We start from the raw sequence: 10,855 nt of genomic DNA on the forward strand, positions 1-10,855 counted from the left end.
GTATAAATCTGGAAGGGTTGTAATTGATGACCTAATTCAAGAATTTGAAATTGTGGCCAGCAATAAACCTGATTGGATGTTTGAAGAGACCATTCAGAGAGATACAGAACAATGAAAATTGACAACGCAGCCAATGAACCAATCACAATCATTGCCTTCACCCATCCCTCATTAGCATAGGGCTGTGGGCGGAATGTGGGGCTGCCTATATAATGCGAGCTCGGAGCAGGGTTTACGTCAATCTGCACAGGACTGAATGAGACAATGGTTGACGACAAGAAAACAGTTGCCAGAAGACCAGAAAGTTGGCAGAGGGATATGGAAGCTGAACGTAAACCTGTTGACTCCGAAAAACGTGGAGGAACTCAAGAGGGATTACAAAGGTTGGAGAACCATAAAACCCCTCTGCGATTCCCCGATGCACTGGTGGGAAACAATCAAGACAAACATCAAGAGGGTCTTCATCCTCAAAGGTGTTCAGGAGGCGAGAGGGAGACAGAGGGAATTCTCCCAACTCCAGAAGAGCATGCAAAACCTACTCCTGTTGCAGTCGATGGGGGTCGATGTTGTGGAGGAACTCGAAGAGGTGAAGGGCCAGCAAGCCTCGCTCTTTACCTCAGAGTCCTCCAAAGTCATTTTCCGATCCAGTGTTGAGCAGGATGAGACGTGTTCGCGTTTCTTCTTCCAAAAGGTACACAGGGGGAGTTCTGTGATCACCAGCCTAAAGGAAGAAGACGGTTCTGTGACGTCTTCCCAGCCTGACATGCTGAGGATCAGCAAATCCTTCTATGCCAGGCTGTATGACATCAAGCCCACAGACTGCGCAGCCTCCCAGTCATTCCTGTCGTCTATCACGGAGGTCCTAGACGACAGCGAGCGTGAGAGTCCTGACCATTGTTAACTCTGGACAAGCTGACAAAGACCGTCCGGTCCTCCGAGGCGAATAAAACCCCCGGAAGCGACGGCTTACCGGTTGAGTTGTATTCGGCTTTATGGGACTGGATGGGCCCTGACCTGGTGGAAGTGTACGAGAGTATGCTTCTGGCCGGCAGCATGTCAGAATCGATGAGGAAAGGCATCATCATCCTCATCTACAAGCAGAAGGGGAGAGGGAGGAAATCAAAAACTGGCGGACCATTTCGCTGCTCAATGTGGACTACAAGATCCTATCAAAGGTCATCGCCAACAGGGTCGTCTGCTCTTGAGCTGGTGATTCACCCGGACCAGACTGCGCTGTCCCCGGCAGGAAGATCTCTGATAGCCTGGCGCTACTCAGGGATATGATCACCTACGTGCGGGGACAGGGGGGTGGACACCTGCTTAATCAACTTAGACCAGGAGAAGGTCTTTGACAGGATATCGCACACGTACCTGATGGATGTGCTCTCCAAAATGGGGTTTGGGGAGGGTATCCGCAATTGGATCCAACTGCTCTTCACAGACATCAGTAGCGCAGTTCTATTCAACGGGTGGGAAACTGAAAGCTTTCCAATCAGATCTGGAGTCAGGCAAGGCTGTCCTCTCTCGTCTGTCTTGTTTGTGTGTTGTATCGAGCCCTTTGCCGGGTCCATCAGGAAGGATGCGGGCATTAGAAGGGTGACGATCCCAGGCAGCAGAGGCGCCCAGGTCAAGACCTCCCTGTACATGGACGACATCGCCATCTTTTGCTCGGATCCGCAGTCGGTCCGCAGATTGCTCACAATCTGTGACCAGTTTGAACTGGCCTCGGGAGCGAAGGTCAATCGCAGCAAAAGCGAGGCCATGTTCTTTGGCAACTGGGCTGACCGATCCTTTATTCCCTTCACCGTTAAGCCAGATTACCTGAAGGTGCTGGGAATATGGTTCGGAGCAGACGGGGCGTGCGCCAAAAACTGGGAAGAGCGTATCGCCAAAGTGAAGCAAAAACTGGGATGGTGGAAGCTGCGCTTCCTCTCCATGGCAGGAAAGAACCTGGTCATCAGGAGTGAGGTGCTCTCGGGGTTGCTGCACGTGGCACAGGTCTGGCCCATCCCTCGCTCCTGTGCCGCGGCAGTCACCCAGGCCATCTTCCACTTTGTCTGGAGTTCCAAAATGGACCGTGTCCACAGAGACACAATGTACAAATCTCTGGACAGTGGAGGAAAGGATGTTCCGAACGTGGCCCTCATCCTGAAGGCCACCTTTGTGTGCGGCTGCATCAAGCTGTGTACAGACCCCTGGTACGCAAACACCAAGTGTCACTACGTGCTGAGGTTCTACCTGTCCCCATTGTTGCGAAGGATGGGCCTGGCCACGCTGCCGCGAGACGGCCCCACCAGCTGGACCATGCCTGTCCACCTGTTCTTCGTGGAAAAGTTTTTCACAAAAAACCCCTTTGACCAGAAAGCCATAAAGCAGTGGTCAGCACGTAAGGTCCTGGGCGCCCTACGAAAGGAGAGGGTGGACCCTGTCGGGTGGTTCCCCGAGCAGACTGTGGAACTCATTTGGCAGAACGTCTCATCGCCAGAGCTTTCACATAAGCACCAAGACATAGCTTGGTTGGCGGTGAGGAGGGCCTTACCAGTCAGATCCTTCATGCACAGCCAGGGTTGCAGAGACACGGCACGGTGCCCCCGAGTCGGCTGTGGTGCAGACGAGACTGTCACCCACCTCCTTCAGGATTGTGCCTTTGCAAGGCAGGTCTGGAAAGAGATGCAGTGGTGCTGTCAAGGTTCATCCCGAGCAGCTCCGTAACACAGGACTCTGTGCTCTACGGGCTGTTCCCAGGGACACACACCGAGACAGACATCACCTGCTGCTGGAGGGCCATCAACTCGGTGCAAGACGCACTTTGGTCTTGCCGAAACTTGCTGGTCTTCCAGAGCAAGGAGATGTCCACGTCTGTGTGTTGCAGACTGGCGCAATCCAAGATCCAGGATTACGTGCTGAGGGACGCACTTAAAATTGGTGCAGTCGCCGCAAAGGCACGGTGGGGAAGGGCCACAGTTTAAAGCCCTTCCGCCACGGTAAACCCAGGGGCTGGAATCAGTATAAAACTCCCCTTGGGCTGCGATGGTAAACCTTTTGTATATATAGAGCACCATGATCTGCAAACACCTATGTAGTGCCATGTATAATGCAAGTTCTGTTGCGTAATGTGTGTTGGACAGAAATGTAACTGTACCCCCACTGTGTACCGTATGGTGACACATGTAATGTAACTTGATGAACGTACCACAATGTATCCTGGATTGTATGAATTGTACCTTGAGATGTAAAGTAAAAAAATGTATTGAACGGAATTGCGGTCATCATCCGAATGTAATGTATGGAATTGCTGACCGCATCCAAATGTACTGAACTGCTTTCCAATGTATTGTGCAAATTTTTAAATGAATAAAGCATATTTTGAAATAAAAAAAAGACAAGAAACCAGTTGGCAAGAAAGTCGCCAAGAAAACAATCAAAAAAACACCAGCGAAGAGCGGCAAGAAGCGCAGAAGGTCGAGGAAGGAGAGTTACTCCATCTACATCTACAAAGTGATGAAGCAGGTTCACCCCGACACCGGCATCTCCTCCAAGGCTATGGGCATCATGAACTCGTTTGTGAACGATATTTTCGAGCGCATCGCGGGTGAGGCTTCCCGCCTGGCCCATTACAACAAGCGCCAAACGATCAGCTCCCGGGAGATCCAGACCGCCGTGCGCCTGCTGCTGCCCTGGGAGTTGGCCAAGCACGCCGTGTCGGAAGGGACAAAGGTGGTGACCAAGTACACCAGCTCCAAGTAAAACTGCTCATTTTCCTGAGAACAAACCCCAAACACAACGGCTCTTTTTAGAGCCACCCACAACCTCTCTGAAAGAGCTGCACAAATGCATCTGCCTTTAGATTCCATTCACTGTTAATATTTCTGGAACATGTTTGACAACATTTGAAGTTATATCTGTAGATATAGTTTTGAATTTTCAGATAAATGTTTTTACTGTGCGGTTCGACCTCAGAGTTTAATTTCCCGCTCTAAACAGCAAACACTCCCTGTTGCTCTTTCGCTTTGCTCTCAGAGTCGTTCATTCACAGCGCGGCCGACGAATTAGAAGCTTGTTTCAGGGTGAGACTCAGACTTCAGCCACCTCATTCTCTCTCACGCCCTTTTCAATTTAAAAGAAAATTCTAGTTCGGGGTCAATCCGTTTATTAACCAGGGACTCCCGAGTGTAACAACTCAGATGGGAATTCTTACAGAGACCAGAACAGGGTCAGTTTGAACACTCTGTCCCTCTTCTCTTTTCACAGAAGACTCCCAGTTCTGGTCTCACTCCCACAGCAGCTCCTGTGAAAAGAAGTTCACTTTTACAAAGATTGAGCTGGAATGTATGTGTCCCGTTACAGAATCAGTGGGAAATGACTCCCGCCCGTTACAGACAGTTTGAAACTGAACCTAAATGTAATCCTGATTTTAACAGCCTGGAAGTTGCAAGGGGAATATGGAATAAGATAAAAGGAGACAAAAAGTGTTTCGAAAGATGGTCACCTTTCCCAACAACTTGTTGAGCTCCTCGACGTTGCGGATGGCCAGCTGTAGGTGTCTGGGGATGATGCGGGTCTTCTTGTTGTCGCGGCCGCGTTGCCGGCCAGTTCCAGGATTTCAGCGGTTAGATACTCGAGCACAGCAGCCATGTAGACCGGGGCTCCGGCACCCACACGCTCAGCGTAGTTCCCCTTTCGTAGGAGCCTGTGCATACGGTGCAGTCCGACCCAGGAGGAGCGAAACTTGGCTTTGGCCCGAGCTTTACCACCGGTCTTTCCTCTTCCAGACATTTCCACAATCCACACATTCAGAAAAAGAATGAGAAACTCTTCCCACATTTGTTCTTCTAAGACCTTCTGGATGGATGCAGGGAGTGAACTTGTGATTGGTCTCTCTGTGGTGAATTGTATTGGTCGTTTCTGATGAGCAATCACAGCCTGTTTAGCGCGTCAATGAAAGAAGGGCGGAAATTACTGTCCTCATCAGTCAGACCTTCCTACGATTTTTAAATGTAAAAATCCTGCCAATAATTGTTAAAATTGCGGATTATGTCGTTAACTGCACCATTAGCCAAATATTTCGAAACACTTTTGGTTTCCTTTTGTCTTATACTATTTTTCCCGTCCAAATTCCAGGCTGTTACAATCAGGATTAAATTCGGTTCAGTTTCAAATTGTAACGGGCGGGAGTCAGTCCCCACTGATTCTGTAACGAGACACATTCTAGCTCAAACTGTAAAAGTGAACTACTTTTCACAGGAGGAGCTGTGGGAGTGAGACCAGAACTGGGAGTCCTTCTGTGAAAAGAGAGGGACAGAATGTTCTAACTGCCCGTGTTCTGGTCTGTGTAAGAATTCCCATTCTGGGTTGTTGCACTGCGGAGAGTCTCGGGTTAATAAACGGATTGACCAACAAATAGAATTTAAATAAACGTGAAAAGGGCTCGAGTAAGAATGTGACTGAAATCGGAGTCTCCCCCACGTCCCCTTAAAATACAAGGCGCGAAAAATGAACGGGTCTGAGTAAAGGGAACGAGAGATCAGAGATCGTGTTTGTAGTTCATTTGGGCGGGAAATTGCAGCGACGCCAATATTGAACCGGTCACTGAACTCAAAACTAAATCTACAGCTGTAACTTAAAAGGTTCTCAAACACATTTGTTCAGGAAATAATTACAGTAAATTGAGTCTAAAGGCAAATGCGTGTGTGCAGCTCTTTCAGAGAGGTTGTGGGTGGCTCTAAAAAGAGCCGTTGTGTTTGGAGTTTGTTCTCAGGACAGCGTGCAGGTTTTACTTGGAGCTGGTGTACTTGGTCACCGCCTTTGTCCCTTCCGACACGGCGTGCTTGGCCAACTCCCCGGGCAGCAGCAGGCGCACGGCGGTCTGAATCTCCCGGGAGCTGATGGTGCGGCGCTTGTTGTAATGGGCCAGGCGGGAAGCCTCAACCGCGATGCGGTCGAAAATATCGTTCACAAACGAGTTCATGATGCCCATAGCCTTGGAGGAGATGCCGGTGTCGGGGTGAACCTGCTTCATCACTTTGTAAATGTAGATTGAGTAACTCTCCTTCCTCGACCTTCTGCGCTTCTTGCCGCTCTTTGGTGGTGTTTTTTTGATTGTTTTCTTGGCGCCTTTCTTTGCAACTGGTTTCTTGTCTTCAACCATAGTCTCGATCAATCCGGCACAGATTAAAGTAAATTCTACTCGGAGCTCGCATTATATAGGCAGCCCCACAGTCCGCTCACAAACCTATGCTAATGAGGGATGGGTGAAGGCAATGATTGTGATTGGTTCATTCGCCGCCTTGTCATTTTCCATTGTTCTGTGTCTCTCTGATTGGATGTTTAAAGAGACCAATCAGCTTTATTGCTCACCACAATCTCAAATTCTTGAATTAGCTCATCATTTGCAACCCCTCCAGATTTATATTCTGTTCTTTGTGTTTCTATTCCGCTCTCAGGCAAAAATGGTTAATGACGGCCGATGTTAGAGGAAGGTTCATTCATTTTTATCCTATATATATGTTCAATAATCGGAACAGCAAACTCGCTGCTATGTTTGTCGATCTCCATTTCTACACGTTCAACCGCCGTTAAACAGCAACAGAAGGAGGACATTCAGCCCCCTCGAGCATGTTACGTGGGAACAGGAGGAGGCCGTTCAGCCCACGAGCTTGCTTTACTGGAACAGGATGAGCCCATTGTGACACTCGAGCATGTTACTTGGGAACAGGAGGATGGCAATCAGCCCCGAGGTTGTTGCCTTTGGTTCTTTTGGCAATCACCTTAAATCTGTGTCCTCTGGTTCTCGACCCTTCCGCCAATTGAAACAGTCTCTCTCCACTCTGTACAAACCCCTCATGATTTTGAATACCTCCCTCAAATCTCCTCTCGTTCTTCTGAGCTCTAAGGAGAATAACACCAGCTTCACCAACCATCTGAAGTCCCTCATCCCTGCTATCATAGGAATAGATGATAATTCAGCCTCTACGGGCTTGTTACATATGCATAGGAGGAAGCCCGTCAGCCCCTTAAGCATGTTAAATTAGGAAAATGCAGAAGGCCGTTGAGGGCCTCGGGAAACTTACATAGAAACAGGAGGAGGCCAATCAGCTCCTTCTTCCAGGCACAGAGAAAGAGGAGGAGCTCATTCAGCCCGTTGTGACAGTTACATTAGGACCAGGAGAAGGGCAGTCAGCCCATAGAGCATCTTGCATAGGAACACGAGGAGAACATTCAGTCCCTTGAGATTGTTATATAGGAACTGGAGAAGGCCATTCATCCCCTGGATCCTGTTACATGGGAACAGCAGAAGGCCATTCAACCCCTGGACGTGTTCTACAGCAACAGGATGTGACCATTTTGCCCATTGAGCTTGTTACATTGGAACAGAAGGCATTCAGCACCAAAGCCTGTACCATTAGGAACAGGAGGAGTCCATTCAGTCCATGATCCTGTTAGAGAGGAAAAGAATGAGGCAATTAGAAACGTAGAAACATAGAAATTTACAGCGCAGAAGGAGGCCATTTCGGCTCATCGTGTCCACGCCGGCCGACAAAAAGACGCACGACCCTTGATCAGCAGCCCTAAGGGTTACATATAAACCTATGAACAATGACAGAAAGGCAAAGAGCACCCAGCCCAAACAGTCCGCCTCACACAACTGTGACACCCCTTGTTTGAAAGCATTCTACACTCCACCCCAACCGGAGCCATGTGATCTCCTGGGAGAGGCAAAAACCAGATAAAAAGCCAGAGGCCAATTTAGGGACAAAAATCTGGGAAAATTCCTCTCTGACCCATCCAGGCGATCGAAACTAGTCCAGGATTTCACCATGGTCATATTCTATTCCCTGCAGTACTTACCATTATATCTGCACCGTCCAACAAAAGGTCATCCAGTTTAATCCCAATTCTGCCCCTCAAACTAGTTATATAGAGCAGGAGATCATTCAACCCTTCGAGCCTGTTACACAGAAACAGGAGGAGACCATTCAACCACTCGAGCCTATTACATAGAAGGAGCCCATTCAGCACCTCAAGCCTGTGACTTCAGAACAGGAGCTGTCAATTCAGCCCCTCGAGCTAGTTACACAGGAAAAGGGTGAAGCCGTTCAGCCCCTCGAGCCTGTTGCATTATCAACTGGTGGGCTCTGTTCAGCCCCTCCAGCCGCTCACAAAGGAACAGAAGGCCATTCAAACCCTCAAGTCCATCTCATTAGGAACAGAATTAGGCCATTCACACCCTTGAGTTTGAGGAACAGGAGGGCATTGTAGGAGCAGGAGGAGGTGATTCATCCCCTTGAGCTAATTATATTATCAGGGGTCAGGTTCCCATTAACTGTGGTCAAGATTCCATTATGCGAGGCAGCCACTCCATTAACCAGGGTCATGGTCCCATTAAAATGAGTGCTGGTCCCATTAATTGATATCAGGGTCCCATTAACTGGCATCAGCATCCCATTAACCAGGGTCAGGGTCTCATTAACCGGGTCATGGTCCCATTAACCGGCATCATGGTCCCATTAACCGGTATCAGGGTCCCATTAACCGGAGACATGGTCCAATTAACCGGATACACGGTCCCATTAATCAGGGTCAGGGTCCCATTAACTGGCATCATGGTCCCATTAGCCGGGGTCACTGTCCCATTAACCAGAGTCAGGGTCCCATTAAGCCGGGTCAGGGTCCCTTTAACCGGAATCACATTCCGTTTAACCAGGGTCAGGGTCTGATTAACCAGGGTCAGGGTTTCATTAACAGGGTCATGGTCCCATTAACTGGAAACACGGGTCCCATTAACTGGGGTCAGGATCCCATTAACAAGGGTCAGGGTCCCATTAACTGAGACACGGTCCCATTAACCAGCGTCACGGTCCCATTATCCAGCATCATGGTTCCATTAACCATGGTCAGGGTCTGATTAACCAGGGTCAGTGTCCCATTAACAGCATCAGGGTCCCATTAACTGGAGTCAGGATCCCATTAACCGGGGTCAGGGTCCCATTAACACGGGACAGTTTCCCATTAACCAGGTTCATGCTCGCATCAACCGGGACTGGGGGAGAAACATCTTCTCCGGCCGCCCCTGTACTTGGCCCATGATCCAGGCCGCTCCCGTGGCGAACCTCCCTCTGCCCATCCCAGCAAAGCGCCGCCCCACGCAGCCCATCATCCGCCTGTTGCCTGGGGCAATACGTACCACTCCACATGATGCATGCGCTGCTCCCTCCAGCCTCACCGCTGCAACACCTCCGTGATTGTGGTCCACATTGGTACCAACGGCATAGGTAGAAAGAGGGGTGAGGTCCTGAAAGCTGAATTTAGGGAGCTAGGAGTAAGATTGAAAGCCAGGACCTCAAAGGTGGTAATCTCAGGATTACTGCCAGTGCCACGTACTAGTGAGGGTAGAAATAGGAAGGCTAGTCAGATAAATACGTGGCTGGGGAATTGGTGTAGGAAGGAGGGCTTTAGTTTCCTGAACAATTGGGACCACTTCTGGGGTAGGTGGGACCTGTACAAGTCGGACAGGTTACACCTCAACAGAGACAGGACCAATGTTCTCACTGGTGGTTTTGATAGTGCAGTTGGGAGGGCTTTAAACTAGCTTGGCAGGGGGATGGGAACCCAGGAGAGGGCTCTGAGCTAGTTAGAGTGGGTGAGAGCTCAGATGAACAGTACCCCAAGAAAGGATGCAAAAGGCAGAAGGCAACAGAGCAGAGTAGCACTGGGGTAAGTGTAAACCACAAGGTGATAGGAAGGGATAATATGTATGAATATAAAGGGGCTGCAGGAGGGGTCAAAACTAAAAATCATGGTTTAAAAACTAGTATTAAAACACTCTACCTAAACGCGCGCAGCATTCAAAACAAAGTAAATGAGTTGATGGCACAAATCATTACAAATGGGTATGATTTGGTGGCCATGACAGAAACGTGGTTGCAGGGTGGCCAAGACTGGGAATTAAACATACAGGGTATCTGACAATTCGGAAAGATAGACAAGAAGGGAAAGGAGGTGGGGTAGCTCTGTTAATAAAGGATGATTACAGGGCAGTTGTGAGAGACGATATTGGCTCTAATGAACAAAATGTTGAATCATTGTGGGTGGAGATTAGAGATAGTAAGGGGAAAAAGTCACTGGTGGGCGTAGTTTATAGGCCCCCAAATAATAACTTCATGGTGGGGCGGACAATAATCAAGGGAATAATGGAGGCATGTGAAAAAGGAATGGCAGTAATCATGGGGGATTTTAACCTACATATCGATTGGTCAAATCAAACTGCACGGGGTAGCATTGAGGAATTCATAGAATGCATACGGGATTGTTTCTTAAAACAGTATGTTACAGAACCTACAAGGGAGCAAGCTATCTTGGATCTGGTCCTGTGTAATGAGACAGGAATAATAAACGATCTCCTATAAAAGATCCTCTCGGAATGAGTGATCACAGTATGGTTGAATTTGTAATACAGATTGAGGATGAGGAAGTAGTGTCTCAAACGAGCGAGCTTAAACAAAGAGGACTACAGAGGGCTAAAGTAGACTGGAAACACAGACTAAACGGTGGCACAATTGAGGAACAGTGGAGGACTTTTAAGGAGCTCTTTCATAGTGCTCAACAAAAATATATTCCAGTGAACAAGAAGGGCGGTAAGAGAAGGGATAACCAGCCATGGATAACCAAGGAAATAAAGGAGAGTATCAAATTAAAAACCAATGTATATAAGGTGGCCAAGGTTAGTGGGAAAATAGCAGATTGGGATAATTTTAAACGACAGCAAAGAATGACTAAGAAAGCAATAAAGAAAGGAAAGATAGATTACAAAGGTAAACTTGCGCAAAACATAAAAACGGATAGTAAAAGCTTTTAC

General features: G+C 48.5%; 1 protein-coding gene across 1 annotated transcript; it reads left to right on the forward strand.

Moving 5' to 3' along the window:
- The first annotated feature begins 264 nt into the window (after positions 1-264).
- Positions 265-3,747, forward strand: LOC139273949 (histone H2B 1.2-like). Its single transcript, XM_070891023.1, has 2 exons — positions 265-331; positions 3,383-3,747. The coding sequence occupies exons 1-2, from the start codon at positions 265-267 to the stop codon at positions 3,745-3,747; spliced, it is 432 nt and encodes a 143-aa protein (XP_070747124.1).
- Positions 3,748-10,855: the final 7,108 nt, after the last annotated feature.

Source organism: Pristiophorus japonicus, chromosome 9 (genome assembly GCF_044704955.1).
Source record: "Pristiophorus japonicus isolate sPriJap1 chromosome 9, sPriJap1.hap1, whole genome shotgun sequence".
Classification (NCBI taxonomy): Eukaryota; Metazoa; Chordata; class Chondrichthyes; family Pristiophoridae; genus Pristiophorus; species Pristiophorus japonicus.